This window comes from Callithrix jacchus, chromosome X (assembly GCF_049354715.1).
Source record: "Callithrix jacchus isolate 240 chromosome X, calJac240_pri, whole genome shotgun sequence".
Lineage (NCBI taxonomy): Eukaryota > Metazoa > Chordata > Mammalia > Primates > Cebidae > Callithrix > Callithrix jacchus.
In genome coordinates, this window is record NC_133524.1 from 129,222,454 (window position 1) to 129,240,000 (window position 17,547).

General features: G+C 38.6%; 1 protein-coding gene across 2 annotated transcripts in view; it reads right to left on the minus strand.

Moving 5' to 3' along the window:
- GPC3 (glypican 3) overlaps positions 1 to 17,547 on the minus strand; it is a 465,274-nt gene that overhangs the window by 113,676 nt on the left and 334,051 nt on the right. For both annotated transcript variants that reach the window (XM_008989909.5, XM_002763282.7), the window contains one exon: positions 14,358 to 14,478. In XM_008989909.5, the coding sequence (XP_008988157.2) occupies positions 14,358 to 14,478 (121 nt within the window). The remainder of the gene's footprint in view (positions 1 to 14,357; positions 14,479 to 17,547) is intronic.

Consider the following 17,547-nt stretch of genomic DNA (forward strand, 5'->3'; position numbering starts at 1 on the left):
GATACTAACTGATCTGGCCATGTCACTGTCATGCTTCAAGCCTTTCATGGGCTCTGTGCTGCCAGAGTAAAGCTCAGATTCCTTAGTATGCTATTCATGGCCCTCCCGAATTTTTTACCACCTTTTCCGTCTCATCTTTCACTGTCCACATCCTCTTCCAATCTGGCTTGTGGCCTCAGCTCTCCAGCCACAGAAGGCTATCGAAGTACTTTCATGTCTTTGAGCCACTGCTCATGCCACATTCCTCTGCCAGGAAGATCCTTCCTTCCAATCTCGATCTGTCAAAATTCTCCTCATCTTTCAAAGGCTGGCTTAAAGGCTGCCTCCTATTTTTAAAGTCTTGTCTAATTCCCTTGGTAGGAATTAATCCTTCTTTTCTCCAGGCTAGCAGAGTACTTGGTTTATATTTCTTTTATGACACACTGTGACTTGGAGTATAGTAATGTAGGTATGTTTTCATCACCCTCATTGAAAGTGCTTAAGTTATCTCTGTATCTTTGTATACAGCCCCTATCCTCAGTGCCTGGCACATAGAGTTGCTCAATATTGAATAAATGAATGCAAACAGTTATGATATATGCATATGTGATGAGTGTGTAAGTGGGGGGATTGTCTATGTCTTTATCAACAGACCCATCAAATCCAGCACTACACACAAAAAGGGGTATTCAATAAATAATTCCTAATAAATGATGAGGCGATATATATGTGTGTATATGCATATATTTTACTTTTTATTTTGCCTTGTGAGTTTCATTTTGAAAAAGAGTCATAGAAGTAATCATGCTTTAAGTGACTTCCAAGAATAACAAACAAGAACAAAGACTATTCGACCAAGTAGCTCAGCTCTGAGCTCCACCTCAGTATATTTTAATGAAACCTGCAGTTTTAACAATAATTTGGACCATGGGTTATCAGATTGCAATTACTGATCAATCAGTTTGTCACACAATAGCTCAGGGAATTACATAATTAAAAAAGAAATCGGCAGTAGGAAAATTGCTCCCCACAGGGATACCCTTATCCTATATTTGTGTCTGGCAAACAAAGGCAGCAGCACCACTGGATTCTGGTCTAGAGATCTTTCAGCTCTGACCGCCTTCGAGCATCCATATGCAGCTATAACAAACTGCCTCTAGCTTGGCTTAATCTTTTGTATTAGCTCATTAATGAGTCTGGATTCCTTCCCCATTTTCCATGGTATCCCAGGCAGGGACAAAGGCTCAGGCAGCAGGGGGCAGCTTTCCTTTTGCCTGACAACAAGTGGTCACTGGTCCCAGTCTGTGGCTAACAAATTCCATAGTTCTTTGAAGGTAGAGCCCATGGAGTAGGTCTGCCCTAGGCTCTGCAATGCAAAAAAGAGCTTTGGGAATTTGGGCCTAGGCAGTGTCGCTGGTATCTGTGACATCACCCCAACAGCTGAGAGTGATGGTATCTCAAGAAAGCTCAGTAGCCACAAGCCCCGTGAATTATTTCTGCTCTGTTGGTATGTGAAATACACACACACTCACAAACATATTATATGCCACTCAAAATCATTCTAAGGATACCATGTCAGCCGGGTTTTAAATATAGGAACCTCTCACCATCTTCAACCAGAGAGCAAAATGCAAAAGGAATGCAGATTAACTTGCCCTGAACTTTACAGCTCTGAAGTCTCTCCACTTGATACCATCCTTCCATGAAAGGTCCTGGTAGGGCTGAAGATTAAAATGGGACTTCTGGATCATGTGGTAAAATCTCTAAGCTGGTCTCCAAGGGCAGCCTGCCTATTTATAGAGCTCCTACTTCAGGGCAGAGTTCAAACTTGGGAAAGTCTGAAGAACTTGATTTAAACACACTCATATATATATATATATAATCATCTTCATTTTCCATTCAGTCGCTTTGAGCCAAACTAATCTTTAAATAGTTCAAAAATCTGTTGAAGGTTGGCTAGATATATTTTTCCAAGAATCTTTAGAATTTAGATAATTATATTTAGAACTTTTAAATCATTTAAACAACACTCCAAACTAGAAAAGATGTAGTCTCTCCATTCCAGAAATTGATAAACTGAGGCACAGAGAATCAAGTCACTTAAAAGGTGACTCTTGACTTGCCCTTATGCCAACTCTTCATATTGTAATAATATGAAGAAAAACAGTATATAGAATTTATTGACTGCCTACCATATACATTATCCCTAATATTTGTCTTAACTTTTCAAGATAGATGATAGTATACCCATTTCACAGACTAGGAAGCTTGAGTATAGGGAAGTTAAGTAATTTGGCCTAAGGCCAAGTAACTACAAAATGACAAATCTGGGAATTAAATGTAGATTTATTTGGATCTAAAGCCTTTGTTCCTTCTCTCAAACTAAATAATCTAGTGTTGTGGCTCTCAAATGTCTCACTGAGACTGTCAGTCGCACATCAGTGAGGCTTTACAACTAAAACAGGTAGTAATGGCATAATAAAAATTCATGTGGAGCAGTGAACATCAATCCAAAAACAGTCCTTTTTAACCTTTAAACAGGGTGGAGAGTATTTTTCTAGTCACTTCCATGTCTCTCTCTCCCACCTCAACACACATGTAAACATGTATCTCTCTCTTCCTGCCAATAATGGCAACAACGTCGGGAGTGTTGCTAAACGATTACAATATTTGGGGGATATTGTTTTGAGTCAGTGAAGGTTTCATAGCTGTTTCCATCATAACTAAAAACTAACATGTGTGCTAAGCTGGGCTTCTGCTATCATGCTTAGGCACTCATGTTTGTGAATCTACATGTAATGTTTCCCATTTACCCCCATGGGGATAGTACCCTCCTAGTTTTCTCCTGTCATTGCAGCCTACTGAGATATTTTTGCATCCTGATTGTGTTATCTATGTATTCACTAACCCCCACCTAGCATCATGCCATCACTAAATATTAGAAGTATGCCTTCTCTATCTTCAGTTAAGTCCCTGGTAAAAACTTTAGGCAGTAAGGGGCTAAGGACAAAGTTAATAACTGAAGGCCTCACTCTGGGCTGATATTGATACATTTCAGATTTGATAATTAATTAGCTGTATATGTATTCAACTAGATGATCAGTTAGCCAACGTTTCTCCTTACTTGTTTTAAAACAAACCATAGGACTCTCTGTCAAACACCTTGCTAAAATCTAGACACAGCATGTCTACGCCATTCCTCTGATCAGTAAGGCATGTGCCCTCATGATGGCTCTCAGAAGAAAAAATAAATAAACAAGGCATGTACATGCATGCACATATAAGGGGAAATGGCTTGGTGAGTCCACAGAGGCTACTTGTAACCACCATGGTTACTTCCAAGAGTTCATGCTCTCCAAGAATCTAATCTCGAATTTTGTTAAGTGACACCAGACTTTCTGGTTTGTGGCGTCCACAATCCAATTTTCATCCCTTATTGAAGGTGAGGGTAAATAATTGTACCAGTCTCTGGTCTTTTGGCTCTTCTCCAATTTGTTGTGATGCTTCAAACTTTAATAACAGTGATACCATGATAATCACCATAAGAATCCTCAGTGCCCTGGAATATAACTAACCTGAACTTGGACCTCATTTTTGTGACATATCACAAGAGTAATTCTCTAAGCTTTTATTGGTATCGTCAGGTGCTTGTCCGTAATACAGAATAGATATTACTCTGAGAAGTGATAACTTAGCAAAATAGGGACTATGAAAACAATATCTAGATCAACTTATTAAACAAAGAAAAGAAGACCATACTTAAGAAATTATCCAATAAGATCCAGTGCATATGAATAATAATGTAATTTGTATTTTGGATATTAATTAGAACTCTGTTGGAGATAATCTACTTAAAAACTACTACAGAAAATTACTGTGATCACTATGAAAGGAAAGCACACATTTAGGAATACAGAACTAACCTCATTATCATTTTACCTTCACTATGTACCGACATTGAGCTCATACAGAATTTGGAAACATTCCCTGTTATGTGTCAAATAAATTTACAGTTGAAAGCTAGGTCTCAAATAGCCATAGGCTTAAAGGACCAAGACCAAACATTTGGTTGGGCCAGTTAACACAAGACTGCACCACATCGACGAGCTAGTTCAAGACAAAAGAGCTCAGCTCAGTGCTTTGTTCTTATTGGATTTTGTTAGACTCCTGATGACATGGGCAAAGAAAACTCAGATATATTGGTCATCAGCTTTAAAGAAACCATTTCTCATTCACTAGTACTAGAACATGAGCCTTTACCTATCACTTCAATAATGCTACCACCAAGCCATTCACATTCTCCCATTTGGTCTCCATTCTGACCCTCAGTTCATTTTAGGAGGTGGCGGATGGGGATGGAGGGCATGCGGTGACTTCCTTGTGTATTATAGATATTTAGTACCTTCATTGACCACTCAAATTATGAAATGGCTCCCACGGGATGAAGCCTTTAATGTTAGCTTTAAGGGCATCTAAGATTGTTGTTATTTTTGTAGTTGGACCCCTTTAAATGAAATCTTACTCAGAAGACCAATATGTAAAGAAGATTTTTAAAAACGGAGCTGCTCTGGTTAAAATAGGAATGGGGGACTTAGAACAACCTCCACAGCACCTCTCCCACATTCCCTATGGAACACAATCTGAATACACTGCCCTAAACAACTGAGCTATCTGGCACATAAGCCCACTGACTAATATGATACTAATTTTGTCATTCTGGGAGGAGGAAGGAGGCACGAGATAAATTATTATAGGATGTCCAGGAAGGTGGAGGAGTTGAGATCCAGGGGATGAGAGTGAAACGATGACTGACCCTGAATGAGAACAGGAGTCTGAGTCAGACTCTATGAGTGGGTGCAAGGCCACGAGCAACAGGTCTTGCTGATTCTGCTTTCCTCTGGTTCAGTGATCCCAGCAGAGACCTCCCCACCCAGTACAACAACTGCCCACTGAGGCAGTTGGGTACTAAGGTATACTTGTTAGGTCCAAACCTAGTTAATATTCAAAATAAGTGATAAATAATTAGCAAGTTCATTGTTCCTGCTGTGCGGCCTTTTGTTCCAAAGATGAACTTCTTAAGTCTGGGCTTCTGCCATGATTTGGAGTACTTACTGTATAAGAAAATGTGTTTGTGTATTTGCAAGCATGTTTGCATCATGTAAGATCCTTTGGAAGCAAAACAGATGGCACTATAGAATATTAACCAATTCATTTCCCAGTTCCAGTGTTGTCATTCGCCGGTAGTATGACTTTGGATAAGTCATTTCCCTCTTTTGGCTTTTAACTTCCTCCATAAAATCAAAGGGTTAGACCCTATGATCCTACATTTATGTAATTCTGCCCTTTAGCACAGACACTGGCTATTATTGAATGTGAAAAGTGCCTTAAATTAAATCTAAATTCAGAAATAAGTTGAGGACAGCAAAGGTTACATTTGATTGACTTATCAATTAGTAAAGTATATATATTGAGGGTCTACTTTGTATATGCTACTGTGTTAGGTGCCATGGGATACAAAGAATTAAATATGTGATCACACACTTACGGGGCTTAGTCTAGGTGCAAGATACGTATTCATAAATATATCGAAGGTAATTTCTGAAATCATATTTGAATACACACATACACATACACCAATATATACTTCATATAGCAAATGTTTTTAACTGCCAACATTTTAGGGAGCAAGCATTTGTACCCATTTATTGAAAAATATGGTGTTGTGTTTGGCCAGTGGGTAAATGTAAATAGAATAGGAGACCCTATGAATTTCACAGATAATTTAGAAATGTATTTCTAAACTTCATAAACCTGGTAGTCCATATTGTTTGACAGAATTCTCTTTTCATATGTAGAACTTGTTTTGCCATTGCTAACACTTCCAACTAAAAATATGCTATGAAAGAATACAATACTGTAATGAGAAAAGTTCATGCATTTCCCTCCATTGCTCAATCAAGATGACCACAACACTAATACCAACGACATTTTGGCTCACCATTCCTGACTCATCTTCCATTTTTGAGTAATTTAATTTAATATGCAAGAACTAAAATACATGACCTAATTTAAGTACCTTTAATCCTGTATATTCTAAATATAGCAAATAGTTCATTTTCAAGAAATTTAATATGAAATACTTGGGAATTCTTCTTGGTGCAGTGTTATTAAACTGTATATAGTAATTAAGGTATTAAAAACACATGCTCCCCAAAGCCACCAGACATTGTAATTGTTTTTCAGGCTATTAGGCAAAATGACAGAAGAATTTTTAATGATGGATCTGTTTTGGAGTATATCAGCTAATTCCCTTTCACTTCATGAAATAACGTTAGCTCCACAGAGTCTAAGTCTGGTATTTAAAGACTAACTAACATTGTCCTTTTGTGACTCAGGAGTCATTCACTGGCTCTTGTTAACGTGCCATTGTATGTACTCTGTACTTCACACACACACACACACACACACACACACACACACACACACACACATATAATCTGGCTCCATATGGAAATAAAATGGCAATTTTTAGAGTTCTGCCATGTTACTTGTATGTGAACAAGACAGACACTGGGGCATAATTCCATTTGGGAAGGTCTTTTATTTAAAATTGACTTTCAAAAGGTTTCTCCTCTTATTTAGAAATTTTAGATCAATATTGGTTTTCCTAGCAACCACTGCACTAGGCCAGTGTTTTACAACTCTCACTGGTGTTATTGTGAGAAGACTATGAAAACAAGTTTTCCATTATGCCTGGGATTCGTTTTAAACATTTTTTTTTAATCATGTGCTAAGGAATGTCCTGAGTGCTCTTTGGCACTTAAAAGCCTTACTAGTTAACTTATTAAACATTTTAACTTTCTGTCTCAAAAGTTAGTGTCTTCATTGTACTAGACTCTGCTAGGCATCTTAAAAATACTTTTCTGGTGTTTGTAGAGGGAGATGGAAGTGGAGATATTTCAGTATCTGTTCTACATGTTTAAATTATTATTATTTTTTAGACGGAGTCTTGCTCTGTCACCCAGGCTGGAGTACAGTGGCATAGTCTTGGCTCACTGCAACCTCTGCCCCCCAGGTTCAAGTGATTCTCCTGCTTCAGCCTCCTAAGTACCTGGGATTACAGGTGAGCGCCACCATGCCCATCTAATTTTTGTATTTTTAACAGAGACAGGGTTTCACCATGTTGGTCAGGCTGGTCTCAAACTCCTAACCTCATGATCCACCCGCCTTGGCCTCCCAATGTGCTGGGATTACAGGCGTGAGCCACCGCGCCCAGCCTTTAATTATCTTTGACCATTTAACATCATTCTGTGAATTAGGGCTCGCTAACAGAAAGTTCTTCTGCTATTTATAACTCAAACTCATGCCACAAAGTTCCTCTGTTTCCACACCATACAATGTGGTGGTTAGTTTTGCAAGAATCTCACCAATTGAAATTTAGTAAACAATGTGCTTAATTTTTCTTTGCCACTGATTTTAGAGCTTCAGCCATAGAAATTACCGTATTTGGCAATTGAAAATTATCAGACTGCAATTTAAGGAGTTTTTGTTATTTGTACTCTGCACGTCTTTTCTATATAGATCTTCCTAATAGGTGTGCCGTGTCTTAGTACGAGTAAAGGAAAGTGCACAGAGAATGAAATCACTAGTCTGAATTCTAGGTCTAGCTCTGCCACTTACTGTATGGGCATCAGTAGACTTCTAATGCCCACAGTTTCTTCATCTGGGAAATCTAAGTATTAATGCCTGCCTTGCTTTCCTCTCCGAGTAGTTATGAAGATCACATTATCTAATGGATAGGAAAGAGCTTTGCAAACTTAATTGTGCTATGCAAATATGTGGCAGAATTATTACCATTCATATAGAATCACATGATTAACATTATTCGAAAACAGGTCACCTATCTGGCCCTGGAGGAGGGAAAGCTGGGGGTGATAAATGCAAAGCTGTTTTTATAGTTTAATGTTTTCATAGCCTAATGAGAACAAGGCAGAACAGAAGAATTGGGTTGGGGGAAGGGCAAGTTTAAGTTCCATCTGCCCAGGCTGGAAGACTGGTGGGAACAACCTCTGAAAAGATGAGAGGTTACAAAGTGGAAAGGGGTGACCTGGGAACAGGGTGTTATAAAAAGAGTGGCAGAGCAGAGAATAAAGTCACAAGACTTGTTCACAAGAGGATGCTGGGTTAAAGCCTGACCTTGAGCCACAAATCATGGAATCACACAGCTGGAAGGAATCTTAAGAGGCCATCTTGTCCACTCCCCCACCATTCAGCAGGACATTTCAACCATCCCAAACAGATGAGACTTTATCTAACTTTGAATGAAAAGCTCTGACACCAAATGGGCAGGTATTGACTGCTCTGGCTTCAACTGTTTACAACAGGCAGGAAAACAATTTCTGGTATTTCATTTGAACCTGAACTGAAATGAGAAAACAATAAATGGATAGATTTTCCTTGGGAACGATAACTCCTGTGGCAGTTTAGGGACTGCTACATTAGTACTAACTACATACCTACTCTTAAAGACAGAAGAAAAGTTAACAACAAAACTAGGTTAGGGAACAAATGGCCCACAGAATCATATGAGTAAGGATGTGTCATGATCATTTTTGATAATTGTGGAGTCTTCTCTCTATGCAGGAGCCTAAAGCAGAATGACACTAGCAAAAACAAAACTTTGTTGTTGTTTTTAAAGCAATATGGCCTAGCAAATTCCAGGACTGACAGTGAAGATGTAAAAGAGTTGAATTTCTCTCCTAACACAAGACAATAAATCCTCATACAAATTAGAAACTGAAAAGGAAATAAAAAGGTCCTCATTACTGATAGTGGGAATGTTACACATGAACTCTGGCTTGAAAGGAGGAGGGAAGGACATTCCACACCTGTAGGCCTTCCCAGGAAAGGGGTCTAAGCCTGACCCAGAATCCATCCCCTCAAGGTTACATCATGGGGCTGTCAATATGAAAATAATGTTACTTTATTCCCTGAGTGAATATATTATTTCCAGTGCTATCAACAGTAACCATAACTTGCAAGGAGGCAGCTGAGAATTCCCAGGAAACAAAGTGAAAAGCTATTTTGGGATGTGCTCATAAATGTCCCAGCTCTAGTTCATCTGGATGGACACACATGGGGCATACATGCCAGAGAGAGAGAGAGAGAGATTATCTCTGTAATAATAGATATGTATCTTGGAGCATGCTATTGTAGTTTTAATACATGCAGCACCGAGCAAGGGGCTTAGGAAAATAACATCACATTCTCAGATTCACCACTCAACTACATGTGAACTTGGAAAAGTTAACTTGATTCTACCTTCCTATCGCCAAAGCTTTAGGCTGATTTAGTCAGGCATTCAGTGAATCCAGATGTCTGGCAGTGTATAGAAAACATCTGGATGATTCATTGAATTTTCAACTTACTGGATCTTTTGACAGCATGTCTATACAGCCATTAATGGCTTTCTGCCTCAGTTTCTCTTACTATAAAAAGGATAAACATTATTTATCACTAACCTCCCAAAAAACAGTGAAAATGAGATAAGGTTTAAGAGTAATAATGAGTTCTAGGAAAGATTTTGTCAAGTTTTATATCTTATATAATTCCAGGTTGGATTAAGCAGTTAGACTTTAGAACATGACATCACTTTGAAATATGGGTAAATGCTATACAAAGACAACACATCATCATCATCATCATCATCATCACTTTTTTCTTTATGACTTCCCTAAATCATCTCACTTTCAGATCAAATCATAGCCAAAATATGAATTTTAGTTAAGTACTGAAAAAATGTGTTTTGGCTATATAAAGCAACACATATGAGAAAAAAAATCAATGTGGGTGTTTGGAGGCCAACCAATTTTAACAGCTCAACTGAAACAGGTAAAACTGGCTTATCAATGAAAATTAATTGGTTGCTCAATGGTATTTGTATGGAAACTGAAAATGTTCACACACTTATTCATGGCCAGAGCTATGCAGGAAAAAGGAATTGTCATGGTGACCTTTCTCGCTCTATGTATACCTCCCTACCTGTGAGCTGGTTTCAGCTTTTGTGGTTGAAAGTTAAAGCAGAGGAAAAGAAGGAGACAACGTGGTAGAGAAAGAGAAAGAATCAAAACAGCATGGTGCTGGTACCAACACAGAGATGCAGACCAACGGAACAGAGCAGAGGCCTCGGAGGCAACACCACACACCTGTAACCATCTGATCTTTGACAAATCAGACAAAAACAAGCAATGGGGAAATGATTCCCTGTTAAATAAATGGTGTTGGGAAAACTGGCTAGCCATGTGCAGAAAGAAGAAACTGGACCCCCTCCTGACACCGTATGCAAAAATCAACTCCAGATGGATTAAAATTTTAAACATAAGACCTAACACCATAAAAACCCTAGAAGGAAACCTAGGCAATACCATCCAGGACATAGGCAAAGGCAAGGACTTCATGATTAAAACACCAAAAGCAATGGCAACACAAGTCAAAATAGACAAATGGGACCTAATTAAACTTAAGAACTTCTGCACAGCAAAATAAACTATCATTAGATTGAACTGGCAACCAAGAGAATGGGAAAAAATTTTTGCAATCTATGCATCTGACAAAGGGCTAATAGCCAAAATCTACAAAGAACTAAAACAAATATACAAGAAAAAAACAATCCCATCAAAAAGTGGGGAAAGGATGTGAACAGATGCTTTTCAAAAGAAGACATCTATGCGGCCAACACACATATGAAAAAATGCTCATCATCACTGGTCATCAGAGAGATGCAAATCAAAACCACACTGAGATACCATCTCATGCCAGTTAGAATGGCGATCATTAAAAAATCTGGAGACAACAGATGCTGGAGAGGATGTGGAGAAATAGGAACACTTTTACACTGTTGGTGGGAGTGTAAATTAGTTCAACCATTGTGGAAGACAGTGTGGGTATTCCTCAAGGATCTAGAAATAGAAATACCATTTGACCCAGCAATCTCATTACTGGGTATATACCCAAAGGATTATAAATCATTCTACTATAAAGACACATGCACACGTATGTTCCTTGTGGCACTATTTACAATGAGGAAGACTTGGAACCAACCCAAATGCCCATCAATGGTAGTTTGGATAAAGAAAATATGGCACATATACACTATGGAATACTATGCAGCCATAAAAAAGGATGAGTTCATGTCCTTTGTAGGAACATGGATGAATCTGGAAAGCATCATTCTCAGCAAACTGATGCAAGAACAGAAAACCAAACTCCACATGTTCTCACTCATAAGTGGGTACTGAACAATGAGAACACATGGACACAGGGAGGGGAACATCACACACTGGGGTCTGTTGTGGGGTGGGGGGCTAGGGGAGGGATAGCAGGGGGTGGGGAGATTGGGGAGGGATAACATTAGGAGAAATACCTAATGTAGGTGATGGGGAGATGGAGGCAGCAAACCACCATGGCATGTGTGTACCTATGTAACAATCCTGTAAGATCTGCACATGTACTCCAGAACTTAAAAGTAAAATAAAAAATAAAGATCATGTAAAAAAATCTTTAAAAAAAAGAGAAACAAGAGATGCATCAAAGGGATCTACAAACATACAAAACTCGGGGAGAAGAATTAGACTAGCAGAAAGTATTGAAACTTTCTTTCAAACTCAAGTCCTGCATATAGAGAAAATTCTAAACATAATTCTCATAACTAACTGCCATATATTAAGTGCCAGTCATGCACATGTAATCACATATATCTATATATATGTATATTCTGTATATGTACGTAATACATATACACTGCATATATTATATACACATATGTATGTAACACATGCATATATATATATAACATATATGTATATATAATATACATACGCTGCATATATTATATACACATATATGTATGTAACATAAACATATTATATAATATATATAGAATATGCATATATATGTATATAATATCGATACACTGGAACTTTTTATACCTTTATCATACTACAGATGGGAGAAAAGCTCAGAGAGGTTAACTGATTTACCCAAGGTTATTTGTCTAGTAAAATCTATAACTGAATTCAGATCCATTTGGATCCAAAGCCCATATTCTTTCTACTGTGCCCAAAGCTTTTGCTGAAAGGCTTGCTGTAAATATTTTTTAATGACTGCCAGATCATACTGAAGCCCATTTTTGATGTAGGCTTCCCATTTGCCAGGGTGCGGTCCATGCACAGGTCTTCACCTGATCTTTTTTATGACTTCCTCTCCCTTGCTTGTCTTTACCTACTCAAACCCTACTCATTGCTTATGGCTGAAGATCTTAACACTTGCCCCTCTCTGCAATCTTCCCACTAGCCTAATCATATCACCCCAAACTGATGAGCAGCACAGGCTGCCCTTTGTCTTTACTTAACCACTTCCTATGCTTGTGCTTCCTCTCTCAAGGAGCCTGTGAGGACAGAGGACTCGACTTCCTTTGACCGTCCAAAGTCCCTGACACCTGGCTGAGTACATAGTAGGTAATCCTTAAAGTCCGTTGACCCAAGGGACCTGTTGACAATATTTCTCATTTAGGATTGGGGCCCAGTGATAGAAACTGAGATTTTGGCCTCACCAGTGTTGGGGTCTAACCAGTTGAGCACAGACACATTTGGTTTGAGATAATTTGTACCACTGTCCCCAAGTGAGGCATATCATGTTCTCAACTCAGTAGTAAGCATTTTACACTGTCTGTGCTCTGATCCCCTCAGAGATGCATTTTGAAATAATCACACTATATCTAGCAAGGCTTGATAGAATTTAGTAAAGTTGTACTTTCACACACACAAAAAAGGCTCAGTTAGGTAGACACTGTCATTATCATGTGCTCAGCAGCACTAACAGCTAATGCTAGAGGAGTTTAAACCCAAGCATGTTGTCAATACTTTCACAATGCAATTGTAGTGAAAAATATACTACTTTTAAAAAGCCCTTCTAAGTATTTTTTAAGAACCACAAACATTTCACTGCTAAAATCTATATTTTAAAAAATCATGTCAATGTCTTTGTATTAAAACCTCTGTCTTACATAAACATTTCAGTTTCATTGAGTTCTTCCTAAACTACAAATAGAAGTAAGGGAGGCAGGAACACTGTCACTCTGGTATATGCCTTTTTGGTGGCATTTTTATTGTGGCCACGAAGCAATCACAAGCAGATGGTACAACTAACTTCTATTTGTGTCTTGTTACCAAACTTCTTATGAGAGGAAAAACTATGTGTACAGGTCAAGGGAATCTGTGGGTGTCTCTGTGCATGGCACTGAGTCAGAAGCTGGCAAGGATGCAGTGAAACTGGACCTCTCATGTCTTGCTGGTGGCAGTGAAAACTGATACATTCTCATTGAAAAGCGATTTGGAGACATGCATTTAAATTGCTCATATCTTTTGACCCAATAACTTTAGCATTTTAAGAAAATAAGCTAAGATCCCGATAAAACGCTATGAATAAGGAGGTACCTTTTTTTATGATGGCAAAACTTTGAAGCAACTTGTATATCCAGCAAAAGCATGCTGATTAATTATGTTAATGATGATGAACACGCAACAGAATATTATGCAGCTGTAGCAAATAATTAATATAAAGATTTGTGTGGGACCAAGCCTGGTGGCTCACACCTGTAGTCCTAGCACTTTGAGGAGCCAATGCAGGAGGATTGCTTGAGCCTAGGAGTTTGACACCAGCCTGGGCAACATAGTGAGATCTCATTTCTACAAAAACATTAAAAGTTAGCCAGGTGTGGTGGTGCATGTCTATAGTACCAGTTACTCAGGAGGCTGAGGCATGAGAATATCTTGAGCCTAGGAGGTCCAGATTGCAGTAAGCCACGATTGCGCCATTGTGCTCCAGCCTGGGCAACAGAGCAAGACCCTGTCTCAAAACAATACAAAACAACACAACACAACAATAACAATAACAAAAAGATTTCTGGCAACACGAAAAAGTGTTATCAAGATAGTATGAATTTTCAGAACTACAAATCACTTGTGGATTTCTGCTTATGGAAAATGTCTGCATGTGTGTGCGTTTCTAGACAAATATTAGAAGAGAACATGTGAAAATGACAACAGTTGGGATAGAGTAGTGGGATTTTTGTGAGAAATATTTTCCCTCTGTTTTCCAAGCTATCCCTCATATTGCAATATTGTCTTTATAATTTAAAAGGGGCATAAAAAATGAAGGCCAGAAGTCCTTTTAAGCAGAAAGACTATTGGAAGAAAAATGAATAATAGCCTCCTCTCTAAAAACCCAGGAATATAGTTTGAATAGTAGATGCTCTCTCTCTCTCTCTCTCTCTCTCTGGCCATTTCTACTTATTATTATCTTTTGTACATTCTACCTACCTGGTTAATGTGCTTCAATTTGTCAATAATTTGGCTGACCACTGGCTCCGGGCCCTTCATTTTCAGCTCATGGAGGTTGAACTGATTTTTCATTCCATTCCTTGCCGCCTTTTGGCTGTATCTGTAGAGGTGAAGGCAAAGAGAAAGGTTTGTCAAAGAAAGTCCCAAGCAAAGGAAAAGCCAACTGTATTCGGCATCAACAGTCAGGCTGACCACAGTCTCATGAGATGACCTCATGGTGCGAAAGTAGACCACTTCACATACTATTTACAGTAAAAGAATATTCATTCAACAGTCAACAAATACATTCAACATCCTTTTTTTTTCTACATGTCGGGGATACAACAATGAACAAGACAGACAAGGTTTGTACCCTTATTGTGCTCTCAGTCTAGTGGAGAGTCTAGAAGAGCAAGGGCCAGTGACAAGGCAGAGTGATTAGACCTGTGCTAGGGGAGGTTCAGGTCATGGACAGTGAAGCACACAGAATGAACCTTCACTCAGGGTGAGCCTTCTACTCATTTGAAAGAGAAAGAGTCTTCCATGTTCTTTACCTGTTCCTTCCCTTCTTCCTCCTCCCACCATTTCCTGTAGGCTATGGAGCAGGGTTTCTTTTCAGGAGGCTTTCTCAAGTCACTTGCAGCATGAATTACACCTGCCAGCTCCCCTCTGCATTCTCCATGAGAGGAGAGAACACCAGTCTAAGGGAAGATTTTAATGTGCTCCTGCAGGATAAACCACAGCCTTTACTCCAGAAGTGAAGTTTAAGGTAGCTATGGACATCCTCACCATCGTAAGAAGGGTAACTATTTAAAGACCTAGGCAATTCTGCCTTCCAGTGTGGGGTTTTGCCAACTTCAACTGGGACAGTGATTCACAAATGAGGTGGTTTCTTTATTGCACCCATGGTTCCAGACCTCTACATAGAATTATTCCTCATTTTGCAAAACAAAGCAAACAAGAAACAGGTTTCATGTATTCCTTATGCTTTCATCATGTGGAAACACCAGAACGCCATTGCCAAAGAGAGAAAATGGAATGCTTTCTTAAAGAAATGAAAAGATTCCCAGGGCTTTTCTCTCTCTTTATATACTTTTTTTCCCAATTACAATAGGATAGCCAGGGTTATAAGGGCAAATTGATGTCAGTAATTCATATTTTTAATTACAAAATAATAATGTTCATTGTACACAACTCAAGAAGTACAGAAATAAGGCATAAAGCAAAAGTTCCCCCATCAATCTGTCTTTCCAAGAGTAGATCATGGTCAACGGTTTGATATATTTGTAGAGGTTTTCACCTACGTATGCTAATGGGTAATTTTAACCAAAATTGGAATGATACTACTCATACTGATTTGCAACTTTGCATCACTTAAAATATATACTTTGGATTGGGCCTGTAATCCCAGCACTTTGGAAGGCCGATGCAGGAGGATTACTTGAGTCCAGGAGTTTGAGAATAGCCTGGGCAATATGGTGAAACCCCATCTCTACAAAAAATATAAAAAGTTACCCAGGCGTGGTGGTGCACACCTTTGGAGGCTGAATTGTTGAGCCCAGGAGGTCAAGGCTGCAGTGAGCTATGATCACACCACTGCACTCTGGCCTGGGTGACAGAGTCAGATCCTATCCCAAAACAAAAACTAAAACAAAATGTATACTTTGGACATATTTTCATGTTAGGAAACATCGAACTGCCTTGTTCTTATTCCTCTGTACCCTCAATAATTAATTATTTATACAATACCTTATTGACGAACAATAATTTGTAGTACTTTGTTAATAGAAACAATGCTGCAGAGAATATCCTTGTATACTGTTTTTCATGCATTTGCATTTATATCTATAAAGGATAAATTCCTAGATTTGAGTCAGTTTGTATTTCTAATCCCAAATTATGAAGTATAAATAATAATTAACACTACCATATTTTTGCATAGCACTTTACAAAGCAGTTTCATATCACTCAGCTCACTTGAGCTTCTCAACCACACTGTGAAGTTGAGAGGTAGACAGGGCATTATCTCTTTATTACTGAAAACTTCACAACCTCAGAGAATACTAAACTCATTCTGTTAATGTCCCCATCCATGATACAATGTATCTGTCAGTATTAAGGACGTAAGTTGAAAAACATGCATGGTAACAGAGGAGGTCAGGAAATCTAGTTCTGACATTCATAACTAAAAGTCATCCTCTGAGAAAGAAAATATTTTGTAGCAAAGATGCTGAAGAGCACATTTGATTGCACTTCTTCTAAAATGGTAGCTTACCACATTCAGATTATTTAACTTTAAGAGTTAATTCGTGAATACACAGATCACCAATCATCACATAACAATTGCCTTTGGGGGCTGTTTCGAAGAAACGTAAAGGAACATTCTTTATCTGGTGGGAATCAGCTCACTACTAGCCTCCTCTTTTATGTTCATATAATGCCGTCCGTTTAAATATCATCCACCTTCTGATGATACTACCAACTCCATCTTCTCTTCTTTGACTCCTACTGATGCCTGAAGCAGAGACCTTATTTGCAGATAAAGAGGTAAGGCTCATTATAAATCTTCTGAAATGAACTTTAGGAATGTGTCCCTAGAGACATATCCTTGGTCTTTTTCATATCAAAGCTTCCCAGCCACTTTTATGTCCACTCCTATAAAACAAGTGTCTTCCTGAAGCTTCTTATCCTCATTGGAATAGTGTAAAGACATCTGCCAACTTAGCGATTTTGTCCTGTACTCCGGCTTCCAAAACCATTATAAATATTAAATCAGATTAGTCCCACAGCTGATCCTTTGTGGTCCTACTGTAGTATTTTCTGCCATTCAGAAAAGCGCCCCTTTAGCTATGTATTTTTTAAAATTTCTTATCTCCCAGCCATGGATAAAGAGCCAGGACTAAACACTGCTCCCCGATCCCACAGTGACTCCATTTAAAAAGACAGCTTTGGGTTTCAAAGTTTGCCAAACTTTCTGAAAGTTGAAATAACATCTACTGTTCTGCTCTATCCATGTGCTATTTAAATCCCCAAAGGACTCTGGCAAATTAAGCATGGTTTCTGGTTACAGAAGTGTTGGGAATAGCTGCCCTGTGGCTTAGACCTAAAACTTGCCATGATTGCATCTACTTCACAAGGCAGTAACCAAAAGTCCTGGTCCAACTGAGGCCTACAGTGGCTAAACTCTGTG